This window comes from Crinia signifera, chromosome 5 (genome assembly GCF_055691185.1).
Source record: "Crinia signifera chromosome 5, ASM5569118v1, whole genome shotgun sequence".
NCBI classification, from domain to species: domain Eukaryota; kingdom Metazoa; phylum Chordata; class Amphibia; order Anura; family Myobatrachidae; genus Crinia; species Crinia signifera.
In genome coordinates, this window is record NC_139221.1 from 249,463,416 (window position 1) to 249,486,690 (window position 23,275).

The 23,275-nt window shown below is 41.6% G+C and overlaps 1 protein-coding gene across 1 annotated transcript in view; it reads left to right on the forward strand.

Annotated features, from left to right (window-relative positions):
• Positions 1-23,275, forward strand: part of ADARB2 (adenosine deaminase RNA specific B2 (inactive)) — a 489,925-nt gene that overhangs the window by 419,043 nt on the left and 47,607 nt on the right. The window contains exons 6-8 of the mRNA XM_083188799.1: positions 5,196-5,364; positions 11,416-11,567; positions 14,967-15,135. Coding sequence (XP_083044925.1) covers positions 5,196-5,364; positions 11,416-11,567; positions 14,967-15,135 — 490 coding nt within the window. The remainder of the gene's footprint in view (positions 1-5,195; positions 5,365-11,415; positions 11,568-14,966; positions 15,136-23,275) is intronic.

Genomic DNA, 23,275 nt, shown 5'->3' on the forward strand with positions numbered 1-23,275 from the left:
AAATGGAAAATGCGGTAAAACACCGGTTTTACCGCATTTTCCAATGTATCAAAAATTATACCGCATTGAAGGGTATCGCCACCTTTGGGTGGCGATACCCTATAGAAGCCTATGGGCTTCTTTTCGCTGCCCGCCCCCGACGCAAACCCGCCGCCTCACCGACCCCCCCTCTGGCTTACCTTCCTGAAGGGTCCTCCCTAGTGAAGCAGCCGGACATCCTTCCGGCTGCTGGGGGGAGGAGGAGGCGCCGGGGACAGCATGCTTAGCTGTCCCCAGCGTGAGGGGAGAGCGTGGCGGCAGGGAGATGACGGAGATCCCTCGCACACCAGAGTACAGGTATCGCGGGGGCCTCCGTCATTGCACCGCGATGCCAGCCGCATATGTTAGTACATATGCGGCAGCATCGCGGCGGGGGGGCGGCGAAGGGCGGCGATGTATTTTAATACATCCCGCCCATACCCTCTGGGGCTGACCATAGTACCGTGGGTCTAATTCAGCATGGATTGCTAATTAGAGAAAGAGCAGTTGCCTGCGACCAAAAAAAAAAAATGCCAGAAAGGAATAATGAACAGTAGGCAGTAGGCATTGCAAATGGCGTTGCATCGCAGATCCATTCATTAAACCCGGAACATCAAAGAGTATTTTCCATTTGGGCAAGTCTAAGGCTTCCACTAATCTGCTAAAGCATGGGTCCTCAAACTGCGGCCCTCCAGTTGTTGTGAAACTACATATCCCAGCATGCCTTGCCACAGTTTTGCTATAAGGGAGTGTTAAAACTGTGGCAAGGCATGCTGGGATTTGTAGTTTCACAACATCTGGAGGGCTGCAGTTTGAGGACACATGTGCTAAAGAAACAGACTGTTGGTCATCACTGATGCCAGAGAACCACCCAGAAAACGCCTGGCACTCCTGCGTTCTAAAAAATGCACCCAGAAAACACCTTGTTTTTGCCCCTATACACTGGAATCCTGTCAGTCAAACTGTGACTACTATCTGTAAGGTTATTTATTTGCAATTTGCGTATGTGAGGGGACGTGCGCACGTGTAGTCATTCTATAATTGGATGAACTGCAAATTCTCTAAATAAAGATCCCATATGTGGGTGCATTTTGACAGTTTTAGCAAACTGTGCTGTAGGGAACATACTCACTACATATTCACTACACGCATCCGTGCGCAACTCTGAGTTGGATGGATCTCTGCCATTTCTCTGCCTTCACTCCACATATGTATCCCCCCCTCCTCCATAGCAGTATTATCATCAGCTCCCTGAGCACCCACTGCCCATATGTATCTGCCCCCATCCTCCATAGCAGTATCATCATCTCCCTAAGCCATCACTGCCCATATGTATCTGCCCCCTCCTCCATAGCAGTATCATCATCAGCTCTCTGAGCCCTCACAGCCCATATGTATCTGCTCCCCCCTCCTCCATAGCTGTATTATCAGCTCCCTGAGCCCTCACTGCCCATATGTATCTGCCCCCTCCTCCACAACTATATCATCTTCTCCCTGAGCCCTCACTGCCCATATGTATCTGCCCTCCTTCCTCCATAGCTGTATCATCAGCTCCCTGAGCCCTCACTGCCCATATGTATCTGCCCTCCTTCCTCCATAGCAGTATTATCATCAGCTCCCTGAGCCCTCACTGCCCATATGTATGTGCCCTCCTTCCTCCATAGCTGTATTATCAATTCCCTAAACCCTCACTGCCCATATGTATCTGCCCCCTTGGCACGCAACTTCAAAGCAAATAAATTCTTAGTACTGTAAATTCACAATTTGCAAATACACAGCTTTTTCACACAAAAAATGGCAAATTGACCAAAGTCGATCTTTTAGTAAATTTCCCCATGTAGTTCAGTCTGGGAGAGGTTGTGGATATCTATTATGAGCAGTACCAGGGGCCATATTTAATGAAAGCATTGTGAAGAATAGTGGAGATAAACACTACTATAAACTTACCTTAAGGTTAATAATCAGCAATCAAAATACAGACAACAATAAAGACGGTATTCTCCAAAGAATACAGGATGTCCAATGCTTTCAGATGCGTACCGTACTCACTTGGGTAATGGACGCAATAAGTATATAGCAGTTTCTTTATCAATCAAGGGGTGCATAAAATGTCACAAGCAGACTTCAATTCTCAATAATCCAGAAAACCGTGTACCATACTTACTGAATAGAAATATAGCTCCATACACATAGTGGTTTCTTGTGAGACCTTTTATCCTCCCCACAGCCTCTTTAAATGGTCTCCCAGGGATATAAATATAGGAGGAAAAAAGTACTGGCCTCAGTAAAAATCTAAATTTAATAAAAGATAACAAACGCATACACTGAGAAGTGGCCACATTGGCCAAAAACAGCCACAATCACAGTGAAGTACAAAAATGATTGCGTCCGTTACCCAAGTGAGAACGGTACGCATCTGAAAGCATTGGACATCCTGTATTCTTTGGTATATCACTATTTCTGAGGGCGCATAAGGGTGAACCTTTAAAGAAAACTTTATACACCTATTCACGTTCACATACTGTGAGCTCGGTACAAGTTCCAGGAAAATCCCCTATATTTCTTTATTTATATGTATATTGTTTCCCCTTTTTCCCCTCCTTTTTTCACATATATCCACATCGTGAGAAAACGCATCTACTAGATCACATTGAAAGTTTGATCACAGACAAGTCAAGCGCCAGCATCTCCGCCTGGTGTTTTTGATCATTATTTTCACTAGTTAACCATATATAAAATGTAACCATCACTCAGATAATAACAAAAATAAAACATTGTGATGAGATTCTTGTTTTCACAAACGAGGTAGTACAGTATCAGGATTGTTCCTGTGAATATTTTAGCCAACAAAACGACATTACCCTCAACAAGTCTCAAAGGTATCATTATGCAAAATGTTCTTTTATTGTCTTTATGGGTTAGGCTTCAGGGTAACTTTAATTATGCAACACAACAAACTGTGTTATTGAGAGTATTATCCTAAGAAGACTTCTATAGGGCTAGAGGAGCATTACACCTACATAATGTGGCTTTTTGGGATGCAGCTCACTCAGAAGATGCAACCTAAAGACATGGAACAAGGAAACATGCAAAATATGTCTTCACGCTGGAAACATTTCTGTCTGACCATTGTGTGTATGTGTGTTTATATAGATATGTATGAGTCCATTTTTTGGGGGGGAAAAAACTAATACAGTATATATATTCTTCTTTTAGAAGTGCAGTACTGATTCCACTGTCTTTTATAGCCTTGAACCAAGGGTTGGGAAGGAAATGATTTATCTGAGATTTCTGTGCCAACTAAAGTGGAAAAGAACTGAAACTGATTTCTAGATTTTATTTAGTGCTTCCAGTGATAGGTACATTTATAAGGACTCTGTAACCATCAGCAGAGACTTTAGCAGCCCATAAACAACCTGGTCGTTTTCCCCCTCAGTGGGAGATGTTTATTGCCTCATATAGTATGTGCGCTCCAAGGATGTAGTTATTGATTGAACAAGAAAATTCTGTCAGGGGCATTTTATCTAACAACTATTAGATGTAAGCACAGATTTTAAAGCTATTGCATTGTGTCTGGATACGCCCGTCTATAGCTGGTGGCAATATTGTCTTCTTACCACCATGACTGGGTCCTGCCGACAGGGGTCTAGCATTGCTGTTTTGTCGATTTCCTGCTGCAGTAATTGTTCCACTGCTGCGCCTGCTTCAGGGGTTACCACAGTGAAAGGTTAGGTTTTTTCCTTAATAGCACTAGACAGGGCTCCCGTATTAGCTGTTCTTGGCTGTGTTCTGCTTAACAGTGTAACAACATTTGTTGGCTGCAGGCTTTTTCTTGTATACCTCTATGGGGGTGCAGGGGAAAACTGGTGATAGCACTTTGTAGAAAAACAGACGACTGCTAAATTATCAGGTCAACATTCATAAATAACCATCCGGGGTATCGGAAAGTACCCGGGGTATCCATACACTCTTCACATATTCATTAGCTATCCCAAGCATGTTTAAATTGTTGTATTACTCTACTAGCTTCTACTACCTCTGATGGGAGACAATTCCACTACTCCACTACCCCTTCTGTGAATTAGTTTTGCACAAAATGTCCGGTATGCGGATGATAGGTCTACGGTGTATAGAGAGACCGTCAACAGGTCTAGGCCAAAAGGTTACATGGTCAACATGCATAAAGTCGATGTTGAGAAAAACGATGCCATTTGCAAGGTCAACATGACAATGGTCGACACATGAAAAGGTTGACATGAGTTTTTCCTAAATGTTTTATCCGTTTTTTGGAATTTTTCCTATTTTAACATCCATGTGGACTCCAATTGGGAAAGACAGAGGGTGCTGAATGCAGTGAGGCACCTGACCCAAAGCTTATGAGCCAACCAAGGGTATTCACTACACTAATTATGGGTCCACATGCTCAGGTGTTGACATTGACACCAAAAAAATCAGAAAAACTATCAATGACTTGTCAATCTTTTGACAACATTGACCTTTTGACAATGTCAATCTTTTGATGTTGACTTATTGACTATCTATGTAGATACTGTATACCTTATAATCGGAACCAAATTTTCCCTAAACAATTATCCCTTCCAGTTGTTGTGTGAACAAGACGGCCATTTTGAGAACACTAGATACTTTGCTCAGCTGGATTGCTTGTGTCTTGTCACGCCGACAGGGGCTGTTTGGTGCGACTGAAGCCACAGTGTATAAGGAAACATTTCTTAGTACTGACAAGGCGGGGTTCCAGAGCTGCAGCACAGTTCAAAATTCAAATAGGGAAGAAACACCAACTGCCATTCCAAACTGACATACTGGCTGTTGGTGGGGCTCCCCTATTTGAATTTTGGACCCCACCTCTGGAGCCACCACTGGTACTCACACTCCTCTCCAACACCCAGACAATAGCATTTCAGCGTCTGTTTACTGTACGATGATCATTCTCTTGTTTACTACCACTCTGTACTATTGATATTACTTACACTGACCCTCTTTAATAAATAATGGTTTACTAGCAAATGTTCTGTGTGTAAGTGTACATGCATATTTTATAAGCACCTTGTAAAAGTTTCATTGAAAAAAAATTGGAATAAGGTTTTTAAGGATTTTGGATATGTACATACTTATAAAGAGCCTTTTCTCTTACAGTGTTACATACTTCTATGTTACAGGTTTAGACCTAAGGCAAGCACAGGTCATTGCTCTGTCATCTGGCACCAAATGTATCAACGGAGAGCATCTTAATGACCAAGGACTGGTGGTCAATGACTGCCATGCAGAGGTCGTAGTGAGAAGAGCTTTCATCCACTTCCTTTACACTCAGCTAGAGCTACATCTAAGGTAAACTGAAATCTACTGACGACGAGAGACATTATACCATCTGCTGTGTGACAAATCTGCCCTCTAGATGTCTGATCCACACTTCTTTCAAGCCATTTATTTAGTCTGTGATACAGAGTGACCAATATATGAGGAAAGAGGCAAAGCAATTTATTGCTAACTTTTATCCTTCAATGTCTGGTCCATGAAAGCAAATTTTCTTTCATCAAGAATTAGATTAGTACAAGTCGAGGGACACTTTTAGAAATGTATTTACATAATTCATGAAAAACTTAGAACTTAACCAATTGGATCTAAACTGCTTGATAGGAAACTAGATTTGCCATCTCCCGTGGTGACCGATTGAGGCTATTTACTTTTGCTCTGTATTTAGAATGTCCTTGTGTTTCTGATGAAGTAAAGTTATTACACACAGGGAAATCATTGACTAGAAATAAGCAGTAACCAATGCATATGACACATTTATTTTATATTAAGATGCCATAAAACTCTGTAGTGCCTGATAGTTTGTATAACATATCATACATAAAATATATATATATCTATATATATATATATATAGATATATATATATAGATATTTGAATATTTATTATAGTCCAGATACATTAATCATAATGGACATTCTAAGTTATGGTTGACTCCTCAGAATGCTAATTTTTTATAATTAATTTCACATTATTAATTATTTAATGGTTGTTTTTTAACCCCTTCAGTGACACTCCCGAGAATTTTTCCGGGTTATGCTACAGTGTGCAGACTGGCAAACCCGTAAAATTTTCTGGAGTGCCATTGCTTGCACTCCCTCCTGCTGGGCAGCACCAGTGAACTGGGCGCCCAGATCAGCGCTGCACTCGGCTTCAGCAGCTGCCCAGCTCCTGCTGCCCAGCCCTGCCTCCTTCCCCCAGATGTCTGCGGCATGATCTTGTAGCGTCACGCCACACACATCCAGGTTGCCAGGGGGGGGGGGGGGGGGCAGGCAGCAGCTGATGTCAGCGGCACTGCCCAAACCCAGGAGTTAAAGTGGTGAGGTTTTTTTAGGGAGTGCTTTCCAGAGAAAAACTCGCCCGGTGGGGAGCGTTCCTTTAAAAAAACACCACTGAAGGGGTTAAACTGCCTGTTGTGTGGCCAAGTGGACTTCTCACACCAAAGAAAAATAGCATGACCGATAGGTATTATTGCGCTGTCCAGGATCACTAGAGTAGATCCTTATACATAGTTACATAGTAGGTAAGGCTGAATAAAGACTTGCGTCCATTTAGATCAACCTAGATTTTGATAGCTTATCCCTTGTATAGTATGTTGTGAAATTATTAAAGACGATTATGGTTACTATTAGTACTCAAAAAGGTGAAAAGAGAAAAAGACAGTTGTAGGTGGATGCACTCCTATCTGGGAGATTTGGATATTGAAATGCTACATGAACAATTTACTTAGAAAATGTGGGAACTCCAGCTATCTTTATTTAACCGTTTCTGATAAGGAGGTACCCACCAATTTGCGAAATTAAGAGGTTAAAAGATCTTGACAAACATAAACATATATCGTGATGGAAATAAAGAATATGTTGAAAGATTTAAAACGTGTTGGCAGATTTATTAGGAGGATGCAGCTTTTTACTTTCTGGGGATAATTTCCCTTATGATTGATTCTATTAGTACCCCTGGATGTTTGTAACCAATAAATGTTTATCCAACCTTAGTTTGAACGTATTTATTGTCTCTGCCGACACCACACCCAGGAAGATTGTTCCAAAGTTTGACTGCTCTGATCGTAAAGAGGTTTTTTCTTCTAAGGGAACAAAATCTTTTTTCTACCAATCTAAACTCGTGGTCTCGAGTACTAGATTCCTTTCTAGCAGTAAAAAGGGTACTTGAAAGGTCCTTATATTGGCCCCTGATATATTTGTACATGTTGAGCATATCCCCCCTTAAACGTCTCTTCTTAAGTGTAAATAGACCCACATTTCTCAATCTCTCCTTGTAGCTTAAATTCTTTATTCCCCTAATTAGTTATGTTGCTCTTCTTTGGATTTTCTATGATGTCCTTTTTATAGTGTGGGGCCCAGCATTGTACTCCATGTTCAAGGTGTGGTCTAACCATTGCTTTGTACAGTGGCATAATTACTTTTGAGTTTCTAGTTCCCATGCCCCTTTTAATACATGCTAGAATTCTATTGGCCTTTTTTGTTGCTACGTGACATTGAGCACTACACCCCAGTTTGTTATCTATTTGGACTCCTAGATCCTTTTCCAGTACTGAATTACCCAATGTCTCCCTGCTTAGGTTATAACTAGCACACTGGTTATGTCCCCCAAGGTGCATAACCTTGCATTTATCCACACTGAACCTCATCTTCCACTTTTTTGCCCACTAATCTAGAGTGTTAAGATCATTTTGAAGGCGACATCCACCGTTGATTTAATAACTCTGCTCAATTTTGTCTCATCTGCAAAGATGGATACATTGCTGAGTAAAACCATCCCAATATCGTTAATAAAAATGTTAAATAAAATGGTCCCTAGAACCAAACCCTGTGGCACCCCACTGTTCACAACCACTCTTTGTTCTCTGTTACACAGCCAGCTCCCTACCCATCTACAAATATTTGCCCCTAATCCCAGGTCCTCCATTTTATTTATCAACCTCATGTGTGGTACTGTTTCAAAAGCTTTAGCAAAATCTAGGAAGATCACATCTACAGCATTTCCATTATCAAGGTTTTTGCTAACCTACTCATAGAAGTCTAGTAAATTTGTCTGGCATGAACGATTTTTCACAAATCCATGTTGGTTAGTACTGAGTAAACTATGAAGGTCTAAATAATCCTGGATACCATCCCTTAAAAATCCTTCAAATATTTTACCCACTATTGATGTTAAGCTCACAGGTCTGTAATTTGACAGGTCGTCCCTTTTTTGAATAATGGCACTACATCTGCTATTCTCCAGTCTTTTGGTACCTTACCTGATGATAGTGAGTTATCAAAAATGTAATATAGAGGGGTCGTTAGTTCCACCCTTAGTTCCATTTGTACCCTAGGATGAATCCCATCTGGCCCTGGTGATTTGTTTGTTTTTATTTTGCTGAGTCTCATTATTATCTCCTCAATCTTGAAATCAATATTGAGGTCCCGCTTTTTCGTCCCATTTGTGGTACATGTGCGTTCCACAGTCTGCTCTCCCCTAGTAAACACTGATGAGAAGAACCCATTAAGCAGTTCTGCTTTTCCCTTATCCTCCGTAAACCTTTTACCATTGATATCGGTTAATATGCCTACAGATGCAGCCCCTCTCACTCATTGCCGGCACTCGCCAGCACCTCCGCTCTGGCAAGCGCTGGCAGAGAGGGACTCCATTAAAACTGGGACACGTGTTCATCTCACGCGCACGCACGTCCCAGTCTTCGATGGTGGGGCAGCGGCATCCTGCCCGTCTCCACTTCAGAGAGACGGGCAGGGTTGGGGGGGTGCAAGGAAGACTGGCGGTGGGGGAGACGGCGGGGACACGAGGCAAGCTCCGTTGCCACAGGGCACGCGAGCGTCTCTCTGGTGGGGGCTGGCAAAAGTATTACCAGCCCCTGCAAAGATGAAGCTGGCTTCATCTGTATGTTCTCTTTAATTATTCGCTTACTATCTATGTACTCGAAAAACTTCTTGGGGTTGGTTTTACTTTCAGTGGCTATGCGCTCTTCATTTTCCCTTTTTCCCTTTTAGCTACTTATGTTCATAAGGAGAATACTGATATACAATAAAGGCTGGCACTAGGTAAAGCACTGCCCAATACATCATTAACATATATTCATTTTAGTAGAGAGGTTCTCCAGGCTCAAAAATATTTATCATAATTAACTTGTAATTTTATGGTCAATAAAAATTAAATTAGTCCATAAACAGGAACTAATAAATTCAGCTGGAAAATCTGGGCTTATCTTGCCAAAGAACTGACACACATGAGAGCTCTAATCGTTGATGGAGTATATATACCCTCTGTAGATATTAGAAGCTTATTTCCTTCATGTACAGCAAACTGGAACAAGGACATTGTTTTTCTGTCTTTCATCCCCTGATAACTATAAAGCTCATCTCCCAGTTCATTTTTGGAGGCTAACATACCCAGCAAAAGAAATAGGAAAACTTAAAGGGGAAATTGCATCAGTACATTAAAGCGTCAACACATCAAAAAAAACCTCAGCATCCATTCTCCTTCATGCTCATTAGAAATCATTCAGTCTCCTTATGCCTGGTGTCATCATAAGGGATGTGCGGACAATCCGAAGGGGTAACACAGACGTGAGAGTAGTCAGCAGTGCAGGAAGAGTCTCTGGGGGTTTCCCCGCATCTCCCAGAGTGCTTGGCACAGCCCAAGAGTAATGAAAATGGTTGTATGCTGCGACCCCTTACCTTCTTCCCTATGAGGCCACACTCTATTTTCATGCAAATGCTTGCCAATTTGCTGCACTTGTTTATGCAAACCCTAGTGACATCGCTGCAAAAAAGCTGTCTAGAAACTGCTATTACCATAAAGCAATGGTTTATTTACATGTTTATTTAACAAATTGTGGTACTTGTGTACTTTCACAGTGCCATGCTGGTGCTGTGAAAGTACACAAGTACCCAGATTGTTTCTGTAATAACTGCCATTTTCATTGTTTACACAAATGAAAACAAGGAGGAAACAGGTAGCAAAGAGGGGAGGGGGATGGAACAAGAACAAACATAACACACTTTTTATTTTTAAATATGAAGTAAATATTAGAAACCGGTTATTATATAGTGACATAAATCCTATAGCGTTGAATTTTGTTGGCTAAAGGGGGGGGGGGGGTCATGCTACTCTCTCTTTCAGTGCGGAAACAACTGTGCTGTATTATATGAGAAAAGGGTAATTTAGCTAAAGGAAATATTCTACTTACTGTCTTTAAACTATTAAAATTGCAGGCCGTTAATTGGTCCAAATCTGTTGCTTTGTATGTGTAACAACCTTTCACACAATTGTGGCATGGTATAGTGAACAATTTCAAATTAACAAACTGTTTGAAAACACCACAGAGGCTTTTTTTTTAAACCTTAAACTGTAAAACCTTTAATAAATAGTCTTCTGAAAAAACAAACAAACAAAAAAACACCATGGATGGTAAATAAGTATGAAATAGTGACAGATGAAGCAGTGTGATGATGGGTAATACACACATTTTACCCATTGAGCAACAGCTTATGGGGGGTATTCAATGTAGGGTCACAACTGTTGGGCTGGTCAGACAGTCGTGACCCTGTCCCGTTCTCGGCTGGCTTAACAGGGATTTTACAGGCGGGATTCAATGTCCCGCCTGCCGAGCGCTGAGAAGGGCGGGTGGCCACGAGAAGCGAGCGTAATTTGCTGAGCTGCGGCCGGGAGCTCGTCAATTCCCGGCCATTCTCGGGAGAACGTGCCCGAATGCTTGTGAAGTCGGGCACGTTCTGCCGAGATCCCTGTTGAATGCTGTCGGGGAAGACAGCATTGAATAGGGCACCTAATCGGGAATGGCGGCGGGAGATTGACTATCCCCCTATGTGTATTGTATGTGTTCCTATTTCGAATGGCTGGTATGGCAATCCTCAAATAAAGATATCTAGTACATATCTCAGATAATTCTACTTAATCATAATGTTGTGGATAATGATCATTTAAAAGAAAATTTTCATTAAGCTAAAATAAAATCTATCTACAAAATAAAACCTGAATGTGTGAAACTAGTCAACATGTAGTATGTATTATCCATAAATAATTATATTACTTGGATCCCATTTTTGGCATCATGCACCTTAAGTTTCTTTTTTATTAGCGTGATACAAATACAATGGAACCAATTACCTCTATTATGCAATCCCATCCATTGCTATCCACAACACACAGATCTAATTCCCCTTTCCAACTTGTATCATCACTGTAGTGCTGGTTCCCCTGCTGCCGTTCCTAGCTACATCTCTGCTGCCAACTAAGAAGCTACTTTAAGTATAGTGGACATGATCCTGTTTCAGTAGCATAAATGTATCTATCACATCTCATTACAGCAAGGAGAGAAGTGACTGGGAGACGTCTATTTTCATCCGGTTAAAAGAAGGTGGTTTCCGGTTAAAAGATAACATTCTATTCCATGTATATGTCAGCACATCGCCGTGTGGAGATGCCCGGATTAACTCTCCCTACGAGATCACATCTGACTGTAAGATTCAATTTATTGTATATAAACCTGAATTTCTTATTTTAATTTACAGTATGAACTATTTATGGAGAGGGTATGCAGCCAGTCAACATTCATAGACAAGGGGGTTAGTTAACTGCGCTAAGGTTTTGAGCAGCCTTAATGATATGGTTTGGGTAAAAGATAATTATTTAAGGCGCTTGTGAAAAATTATAGTGATTACAGTAATGTGATTAAAATAATAAGTGAATTATGATAAAAACAATGTGCTTGCCTGTTGAAAAAAAGGGGGGTTAGTAAAGTATGTTTACAGCCCTTTTTTGAGTACTTGGTGGTAGCGTTATTAGTGAAAAGGTAGCTCCGGGGAATGGAAGCAATCTACAATGTCCCTACAATACCTTTCTCTGTTGTATGGGATAGGGAGTGGTACACTCGAAACGCGTTGGTTGCCGGGAGCGTGATCCGGAAACACGCTGCCCCGAACTTCCGTTTTTTTGCTAAAGCCGCACGGAGCTCCACGGGACACAGAAAAACATCAAAGACAAGCGCTACACTATGGACCTGCCTTGCCCTATCCCATACAACAGTCAACATTCATGTTACATTTAGAATATCAACCGCATGGTCTAAGTATCAACAGTCAGAATGATGACATTGACAGAATGTCAACATTATGAATATCGACATTCAAATGAAGGATCAAATTAGTGGTTGGTTGCAGTTAGTGTCATGATTGAATTATGGTTAAGGTTATGATTATGATAAATGGGAAATCCCATGTCAACATTTCACATGTCAACATTATGTAAATGTCATCATTCAAAACATGTCCTCAATATGCTATAGCCAAAATATACCACGTTTCTTTTGAGAATTGGTACAAATTAAAGTGCAGTCCACAATCAAATAGGGGAACCACATCATTGACCAGTAAGTCCCGGTGATGTTTGGCAGTGTTTGGATTGGCAGTTGGTGTCAGTCCCGGTGATGTTTGGCAGTGTTTGATTTGGCAGTTGGTGTCAGTCCCATATTTGAATTTTAGACTGTGCTGCAGTCACACCTCTAGAGCCAATGGTTGGTTGTAATTCCTAATAGGAACATGGATGCCCATAAATTTATATAAAAAAATGTATTTCATCCGAAATTACTCAGAATTATTTTGTTTCCTTTTGATTGTTTAATTCTAATTATTTGAGTCCCTTTTATGCAACTCATGCTTTTTAGATTTATAATAGCCAAACTTTAAAGCGATAATACTGTATGTGAATAGTCTTTATCTTGCTCATTATCTCTTTAAAATTAAGGTTATTGTTCTTTTTTGTGGGAATAGAGGTTCATAATTTGCACTGTTTGAGATAAAGCCTTGAATAAAATGATAAATTGTAAGAATTAAATGAAGTATTCTTCGGAGACATTGTGAAACTGAAAATGTTCTCTTTTTGGTCATAGCGATGTTAACTTCATTATTTAACGTATGTGGCTTAAGTGTTAATTAGAATGTATTATAATAATATAGTTGCATGCTGATTTGTAGCTTAAACACATAAAATGAAACAGAGTAAATTGTATTTAGAGATGGAATTGATGTGGTAATTACAATAACAACAGTACAACGTAGCTCACACATTTTCCATGACTCACTTCTTACTTACAAAATGAGGTATTATTTAGCTGAACATTCACAGCCCACAGAACAAAGGACCTAGGGGAGGGAAACAGTTTCTGTCCCTAAAACTAACAGAATAATGGACAGCACAATACAAGGCGGCATTCTTAGCGCTTGCCTTATTTTCTTCAATTTATTTGATCTTAAGGACGTGTCGTAAATCTTGTTTCTTTTTACAATGCTGTAGCCATAGCATTTATTTTCTATTCTCTTATTATCTTTAACACTACTTATAAATAAAATACCAAATTGAGTGTATTGTGTATTACAAGAAACTTTTCAGAGTATTTATAATGTGGCAAAAATATTTTTGTATGTGTTTTGCCGGAACTACTAGCCTTAGATCAATGACCGTGTTGGTTTCCTACCAGGAGCTGTTATATTAACTAATGAGTTGGTGCTTAAAATCAAATAGCCTAGTAATTTATCAATACAATATACTGAGCAATATAGCTCAGTCTTTACACTGATATACTGGTAAGTTCAGGGCTACTGTATGTCTACGCGTTACTCAGCTAACTGCTTCATGTATACACAGTGGATTTTAGTGGAAACAAATTGTTAAAAATTAAATTAAACATACTGTATTTAAAAATAATGGGGGAAATTTACTAAGATGGGAGTTCTATTTCACATGAGATCTGGCTATGGGCAACCAATTAAATTATGTCTCTTATCTTCTAGAGTGCTAAATAAATAAGAATTAGTTGCCCATAGCAACATCCCATGTGAAATAGAACTCCCATTTTAGTACATTTCCAATGAGTCTATATTATACTTAAAAAAAAAACAACTTATTTTTAATTCACTTTCCACTATCATCACCATCCTGAGATTATAATTAATTAAATTAGCCATAATGCCTGACATTGTCTGGCTTTCATTTTAATAAGTACATGTATTTTTACTCTCTGTCTTCCCCATCCACCCCACTTTCTCTCCGCTTGGTACTTTCTACCAACCCCCCTCTCTCTCTCTCTCTCTCTCTCTCTCTCTCTCTCTCTCTCTCTTCACAATGCCAACTCATTCTCCCAACCTTTCTTTCTTCCTCCACCATCGTTCTTTCACCGCACATTCCCTCTATCCTGTTCATCACTAACACATATGGATTTATTGAACATTCATATAAACTTTCATAACATTCCAGTATCATCACTTTTTATCAGCAGTCACTTTTATTACATAGATAGGTTTTCCCATGGAAACTACAGTATTTCCAATGGACACCCTGCGAATCTTATCACTTGAGGAGTTACCACCAGAGATAGTAATGCTAAGAGTATTGATTTATAGGGCCAAGTCTTTTTTGCTGGCAAAAAACACAGTGGTCATGTGGATTTTCACAATATGATTATGCATCTACTGTATATGAATGGGACATCTTAAAAATAAAGCAGTGTGCCCAGTAATGCCACAGTTATTTCTACCTGACTACTAAAATCTAACGTTCACACTTCAGGGATAGAATTATTATTTTCATCCGAAGATAAAATCGATATCCCTAGAATATGGAATAATTTTAGTTAATGATAACACAGGGCCAAATGGGGACATTGTTTAGTCCCATAAAATTTTTTTAAGGGTCCCATTGTACAAGAAGACAAAGTCTTCTCCCCTGACGTACTGAAGTTCTTTCTACTGATCTATCAGTGGCTTATGTTATAGTAAGCATAAGGACATTATTAGTTAACCACAGGCTTCAAATACATCTGTGTTTAGTGAATAAATAAATAACAAAGATTTTTTTTTCATAGTAAACAGGTGCAAGCACATAGTAAGGAAATTTCGAGGCCATCTACGTACAAAGATAGAGTCCGGTGAAGGAACGATTCCAGTTAGAACTCGACCTTCAGTGCAAACATGGGATGGAGTTTTATCAGGAGAGCAGCTCGTTACAATGTCCTGTACAGACAAAATTACCAGGTAACTATTTACCAGCTCTTCAGAAATATTGGTTGAAGAACCAAAGCATTGGTCTGCTGAGTACTCCCTGTCTTCTAAAATGAAACTTTATATGTTTTAACATGTGTTAAAATGCATATGTGATATGCAGTAGCCTAGACAATTTATTATTTCTATCTAGCTTCATACAGTGCCACCCTAATTCCAACCTCTTTCATGATGAACTTTGCGACTCTGAGATGTCAAGAGATAGCAGTGGTCGAAGTGGAAATTTTGAAGTGAGGGTATGGAAAAATTTAGGCTGTGGTTCTATGCGCACCAAAGGCGTGCGCTTTTGGTGAAAAGGGGTGTGGCCACTTTAAGTGTAGTGTACCACACCATATACCATTTATACACATTGCGCAACCCAATAGTAGAACCCCTTATACTATCTAGTACTAGTGCCCCTTATACATTATGCAACACGGAACGAGTCAAAATTCAGACCGAATGAGTCACAAATCATTTCATGCCACACGGAATAAGCCTACATTCACATGGAATGAGCCAAAATTCCCATTATGCTATACACAATAAGCCAAAATTCCCATTATGCCACATAGGAGAGTGACAGGGGGGGATGCAGGGACAGAGAAGTACTATTTAGAGAAAGGGAGAGAGACAGGGAAAAAGAATCATAGAGAGAAGGTGTCAGGGAAGAGAAAGGGGGAAGAGACAGGGGGCAGTATTCAATGACAATTTTCTCTGTGCATGGCGAGCGGTTTTTTTTTCGCTCGCCGTGTTTTTGCAGATATTTTCCATGTTTGGAGTCTCTCCATCACGGCACTTTATACACTATTCAATGTGACTGAGACTCGCCGTCCCTCGCGGCGAGTCTCAGCCAATCCAGCGTATGAGGTGACGCTGCAGGGAACCTGAGGACGGCGGCAGGCAGGGAGATGGAAGTCTCCCTGCCTGCCCCAGAACGTATGTGGGGGGGAGGTGGGCTCCCCGGGAGCCAGGCAGCACAGGCTGCCCCCCGGGGGGTGCCAGTAGGGGACCGTGTATTCACTGCTCCCGATCAGCTCCCGGCCCCCTGCTGGCTGCTCTGTGTAAAAAAAAATGAATATATATTTTTTAAATTAAATATGCTATAAGCACATGAATAAATATAGAATACCCTTTCACAGAATAAAATTCCTGATTTTTTGACACCAAAATGAAAACAAAAAAACTTTTATTTTAAAAGTTCACATTCCACTTTAAAAGATGGAGAATTGCTACACGAAGAGACATGGCGAAAATCACTTAGAAAGACATCGGGAAGTGCACATTGAATAGTGTTGCTCGCTTTTTGAGAGCAAAAGTCTCCGTCCAACGTGAGAAAAGCACAAACTCGCCATAAAACACAGAGAATTTTTCTCATTGAATACTGCCCAGGGTGTCAGGGAGAGAAAGGGGGAGAAACGGGGTTTGAGGGAGTTGGGTAGAGAAAGGAGGTGAAACGGAGTAAGAGAGAGTGTCAGAGAAAGAGGAAGTGAGAGAGAATGATAGAGAGGGTGTCAGGGAAGAGTAAGGGGGAGAAAGAGAAACATTGTCAGGGAGAGAAAGGGGAGAGACAGGGAGTACGAGAGAGAGAGTGTATCACGGTGAAAGACAATGCCAGGTAGAGACTGAGAGAGACAGTAGAGGAGCGTGGGGAAAGTGGTGGGGAGGAGAGTGATAGGGGGAAGAGAGAGTAGGGAGAGGAAAAGAGGAGAGGGAGGGAAAGAAGGAGCCGGTGCAGAGGAGCGGAGGAGAGGGAGTAGAGGTATCGGGGGAGAGGAGGGAAGCAGAGGAGAGGGGGAAACAAGGAGGAAGGGGAGACGAGGAGGAAAGGGGAGCAGAGGAGGAGGGGTAGCAGAGGAGAGTGAGGGGGAGCAGGGGAGGTGGGGGAGATGAGGAGGAGGAGGATGGAGAGGAGGAGGGAAAGGAGAGGAGGAGTGGAGGAGAGGATGAGGGGGAACAGAGGAGAGGAGGAGGGGCAAAATAGAGGAGAAGGGGGAGCGGAGTAGAGGAGGAGCAGAGAAGGGAGAGCAGGAGGTGGGATAGTAATGGAGGGGGAGGAGAGGGGGAGAGGAGATGAAATGAGTTGTGGTAGTGGAGAGGGGAGAGATCAAGCAGCGCCCTGGGCTTACAACATAGCTGCCACTATAGGAAGCCAGATCCCCGTCTCCTCCATGCTCCGGCAGCAGCAGACAGTTGGTAGTGGGCGGAGCTGGTGGGTCCCAGCTGCAGCGGAAGCAGGCATGGTGAGCACGGCGCTGAGGGGAGGTAAATGTTCCGGCTGGTGGGTCCCTGACTCAAGGCCCAATCTTGGAGGGGGAGGAAGGGGGATGGAATAGGGGGGAAGGAAGGGAGGGTGGACAAGGGGGGAGGAGTGAGAGAAAGAGATTGGGGTGGAGGGAGAAAAAAAGAGGCATGGGGAGTGAGAAAAAAAGAGGGGGCTGTTGGGGAGAGAGATGTGGGATAAAGGGAGAAGATGGAGAGAGAGGATAGACAGAGAGACAGGCATCTAATTAACCCCCTATATGCACCCCAACCCCCCCCCCCCCTCAGTCTGTCCTCTACACTATGCCAACAGTAAATCTTGTGCACCTTCATTGCCACCGCCGGGACTCCTGCTCCCCCATTCAGTGCTGCCACTGGAACTCCATATCCACAGGTCACCACCGCCACCCAGTCTCCTGTTCTCCAGCACGACCTGGTCTTCTCACCTGCAATTTCCGATCTCCTACTCCCATTTTCTGGTACCCGAAGCGGCCCTGTTTCCTACTCCCTAGCTCGGCCACCCGTTCTCCTGCTCCTCGGCGCGGCTGCCCATTCTCCTGCTCCCTGGCACGTCTGCCCCTTCACCTGCTCCCCAGCGCGGCTGCCCATTCTCCTGCTCCCCGGCATGGTAAGTTCTCCTGCTCCCCTGTGCGGGCTGGTCTCCTGCTCCTCTGTGTGTTGGCAGCAGCAGGAATGGTCGGGTGGGCAGAAGCACACAGCCGCTGACCGGGTAGGGGTACACAGTTTAAAAAAAAGAATTAATAAAAAACTTAAGGAGGGTGCACCCTCTATAGTTACATTACAGCTCACTATGAAGTGGGGCATAGTACTGTATAACAGAGCCAGGAGCCAAAGAGCAGGGGAGCCAGGTTCTGTACTTCTGTACAAAAAAAAAGCAGTGCTCGAAGAAAGTGCTGGTATACGATACCGGTGTATACCGGCCCACTTCCATCACTGTCCTGTAGGTTAAATTGCTATTTAGTGTATTATAAGCTTAAATCCTAAGCAGAATTTCCAAGTGGACTAAGGGGGAGTATGCAATCCCGGATAATGCCTGTTGTCCGTCCCGAAAGTTGTGATCCTGGCCTGTTTGTGGTTTGCCCCACAGCAAATTGGCCGATCGGCGAAAAAGGGGCATCTAAGGGCAAAATGCCCATGGTTGTCGTGCGACAATCCACGTCCATTATCGTCAGAACAGGCCCGACAGCTTTTAAAGTCTGCCTCATTTTGCAGTGTTGCCTCTTAAATGCTGTCGGTATTAGCGGTGGAGGATTGCATACTCTCCCTAAGATTTGTAATGAACTATTCCGTAAATTACACAAGAGAACGTGAGACTACTACTGTATATAATTACATGTATACAACAATATGCAGCATGTATATTTTTGCAGGCTAGTTGAACGAAGCATTATGTTTGGAGGTAAATTATAGTGTGTACAGTTTTATTAATAAATCTAAAAGTCACATTTACCATGTAAATAAATCGAATATAAAATAAAGGTACAAAACAATTTAAATTTAATAGCATGTAAAAAAAACATGTCCTTATTTAGAATTTAAATATAATTATGTAGAACTGCCATGGTGTGAAGACAATTGTTCACCACTGGACAAGCATCTGCAAGACATGCTGACAGGTGCAGATGTATACATGCCTGTGTCCAGGTCTACCTCTTCCTTATTTGCATGGACACGCCCCTTTTTGTACTCGGACTATAGATTCCTGCCCTTCACTACACCACTATGGCCTCATTAGGTGTTGGATTTCATAAGTGTAGCATGCAATTGGATATGCACACCCACACACATAATCTGTCTAAGCGTAATGTGCATATGAAATACATGCCTACGACCAACTCTGCATTAGTTCTAAAGTGTTTATTGAACCATTTATCTCACCTGGCTCACTTGACATCTGTTTTTAAAAGGCAATTGCTTGCAACTTTAATAGGTATTCTACATTTCTTCTATCTGTATTTGTAATCTGTCATGACTTCATCAATTATGAAAGTAACTTATTGCTCTGGAAATAAAGATCTGGAGCAGTGATTAATAAATTCATGCAGCCAAGATAACAGACAAAAGTTCATGAAATGCTTTTGAAGAAGTCTAGATGATAGTGGAACAAAATCCTTCCAGGCTTTCCTTATGTTCAGCATCCCCTGATTGTATGAGACAGCTGTGATCATACCAGATACATCACATGTAGATTGTGGTCCAGTTTCTCCCTCCCAGTGATTTCCACCAACTCCATGTCAGACTGGTTAAAACCTGATGGACGCTAGTAGATTGGTACAGTGCCTGTAGCTGATCTGCACTGCACAGAGGAACGTCACATCAAATACTGTAGAACTATTTTTCATTTCACTCTTTATTTAAACCTACAGTATATTTGTACTTACTGTTTATTTCCATAGATACATATAATTCCTGTATTATTTTAATGTGATCTGTTTTTTTTTTTTTTTTTAAATGTTTTTTGAAATGTTCTTTACTTTCTTAAAAATCTTCTGATCATGGGCCTGTTGCAGGGTGACTGCTGCCATTGTCAGTAGGGAGGGGCGTTGGTGTCATTACCCAGGATAGCATGATTCTGGGGGCAGCACCGTCAATGACCCTTGGCCCCTGACTCTGGCTAGGAGGGTGCCTAGAGTGGCACCATGTGCACATGAGCAGTGTTTTAGGGCAAAGGATGCAATGGGCATGCACCCTGCCAGCAGTGTGTAGAGCCACATGGAATGTCTGGGTAGCTCAACACTTACTACAGATGCTCTCCCCACCCCATTAGAGGTGCTTCAGGGCAAGGGATGCTCTGGCCATGTACCCTAGTTCCTACAGTATATAAAGCACCTTGGAGGGTCTTTACAGCCTCAACACTGTACGGTACACACCGGACCTGCACCCTACCTGTAGTGTGTGGAGTCACATGGAAAGTCTGGGCAGCTCAACACTAACTACAGCTGCTGGCCCCACGCCAGTTGTTGTGATTCAGGGCAAAGGACACAAAATGCTTCCACCCTTCCTGCAGTGTGCACAGCTCAATACCGCCTGCTGGCACTACACCACAAACTATGCTTCAGATCACAGGATGTTACAGGCATGCACCCTGCCTGCAGTGCTCAATACTGACTACACCTGCTGGCCCTGCACCACAAGCTATGCTTCAGATCACAGGATGTTACCAGCATGCGCCCTGCCTGCAGTGCTCAATACTAACTACACCTGCTGGCCCTACACCACAAGCTATGCTTCAGATCACAGGATGTTACCAGCATATGCCCTGCCTGCAGTGTGTAGATCATCACAGAGTTTAGGATTTATGCTATGCCAGTCTAGGCTCCTTTACCTTTGATAACAAAACAGTACAATGCAAAGCCAGATTTATCTACTGTAAGCCACCAGCCCTTGTCTAAGTACTGTAGTTGCAGAAAATTCTTTGCCCATAATAATTTCCTGTAAAGAGTCTACCAAACCAATTGTCCCGATTGACAGTTATTAATCTGTACCATCTTGGTACTTATATGTTAGTTGGGCGCCCACTATAGTTACTACGCTAATAAACAGCCAGCCAATCAGCTACTAATGGCCATGTTTCAGGCTGGGTTTGAAAAATGACAGGTAGGAGACGATTGGCTGGTTGTTTACCACATTATAACTTTTTGAAGCTTAATACATCTGGCCCATAATATAGAGAGCTAAGCATGGCCTGAGCACTATATATTCTATATGATTAATGTTCCGGGCAGATGTAAATGGTACAGCTTGTGATATGGAGCCAGTCCCAGATTGCAGTGGTAACAGCTGTGGAACATTTCAGCTGCCTTTTCATTGGATGCTACAAAGCAAGGTCTTCCTTTTTAATTAGTATCTTGCTGTATGTTATATTCATTCTACATGAATACATATTATTTCCTCTGGATAATTTCATTATAAAGCAGATTGCATGGCTAGATTTAAATGACTGGAATTGACCACTTACAGATAACCATATACAGTATATCCTTATTTTAGTATAATAATACATTCACATATGTATAAATTATACCTTTGTTTTATTTCCCTAAACTCATGACATACAGTACCTGGCTTTTGGGTCCCGGCCAAGCAGATGCTCCTATCTGGATCAGAACTTTAAGTGCCAATAAGACGTCAATTATTATAATTCTATGTGTGTCAATTCCACACTCTGCTGTGCTTTAATAAACCTATCTAGTTCCCCGAACTAATAATATGTATTTGTGCCCCATAGTGTGATTTCTCCTTACTGAAGAGGCGTATTTGTCGCTTGTTCTTGAAGGTGGTTATGATGCAATTTCACCCGTCTCATCTGTGCCATTTCTATGATTGACAAATTGCGGAAAAATATTTACTTACGGTTTATCTATATTGAGAACTGGACAAGGGATTTTGTCTCTGTAAACAGTGCTGTAATATCAAGTGTTTGAACAAAAGAGAGAGGTATTTCTCACTCAGTTCTTGCTTTGGAGATTTTCCAGTTAACATTAACGCACATTTCTACTTATTGATTTAGATTTAAAATAAGCTTTTGGACCTGTGATTCAGCACTAGCTAGTTTCAATTTTTCTAGGATTTTTTTTATTTTAAATTGAAGTTACTCATAACAGGTGTACATTCAGCATCAGCCACTGTTTTTCTCCCATCCTGTTTCGAAAAATTAACCAATTTGGTGCTATCTCTGGTTATAAGGTTAATGAGCAAAAATCCGAGGCGCTTTCTCTGCAAAACTCACATAATATCAGGATTGGATTGGAAACCGCTTATAAATTTCACTGGTGATCTACACAGATCCGTTATCTAGAAATTTACATCAGCAAACAGCATTCCCATCTGTATCACACAAATTACAGAGATATATAGACGTGTACCACAATGTATAAATCATGAAAAGGCAGACAATACAATAGAAATTAATACCCTCCCTAGACTGTTATATTTTATATTTATTCGAACACTCCCAGTATGGGTATCTGCACATGTTTTACAATCCTTGTAAACATTATTTGGCAAATTTATTTGGGTAAGCAAAAAAACCTTGGTTGAGCCGTTTGATTTTATCTAAACCAACAGAAATTATTACTATGCCACCCAACTGAGTCATGTTATCTCCTGGAACACCCAATCTGATATAAAGAAATGGGTTGATATAGAAAAAATCCTAATCCCCAGATTTGGGAGTTGACTCACTCCCATGAATCCCCTATTTTCACAGGTCAGCCTCGGCTTACATTCACTCATCTATCCACTTTTTAAACTGACTATCTGGGATTCAATTCAAAAACCAAAAAAATCACAAAGAGTGGTCATATACCTGCAGTATATGTATTTTATTCTGAACACACACACACGCATCCACAAACAGCTTTTGCTGAGGTTAGGCATCAATAATCTGTATTGTACCTAAAAGGAATGAAGTTCAGTTGTTTGGGGCAACAAAGGGGGATCTTGACCATAACTAGGCGCTTATTCAGATCTGATCGCAGTACAAAATGGGCAAAACCATGTGCACTGCAGGTGGGGTAGATGTAACATGTGCAGAGATAGTTAGATTTGGGTGGGATGTGTTGAAACTGAAATCTAAACTGCAGTGTAAAAATAATGCAGCCAGTATTTACCCTGCACAGAAACAAAATAACTCACACAAATCTAACTCTCTCTGCACATGTTACATCTGCCTCACCTGCAGTGCACATGGTTTTGCCCATTTTGAGAACAAATTTGTACTGCGATCAGATCTGAATAAGGGCCCCAGCCTTTTGAATCTTGACTACAGAAATCATGTTTCAATTAAAGCAGAGGTACTATAACTTTCTGAGTGCCAAGTGAATTTGTCAAAATACAGTAGGTGTGAAAA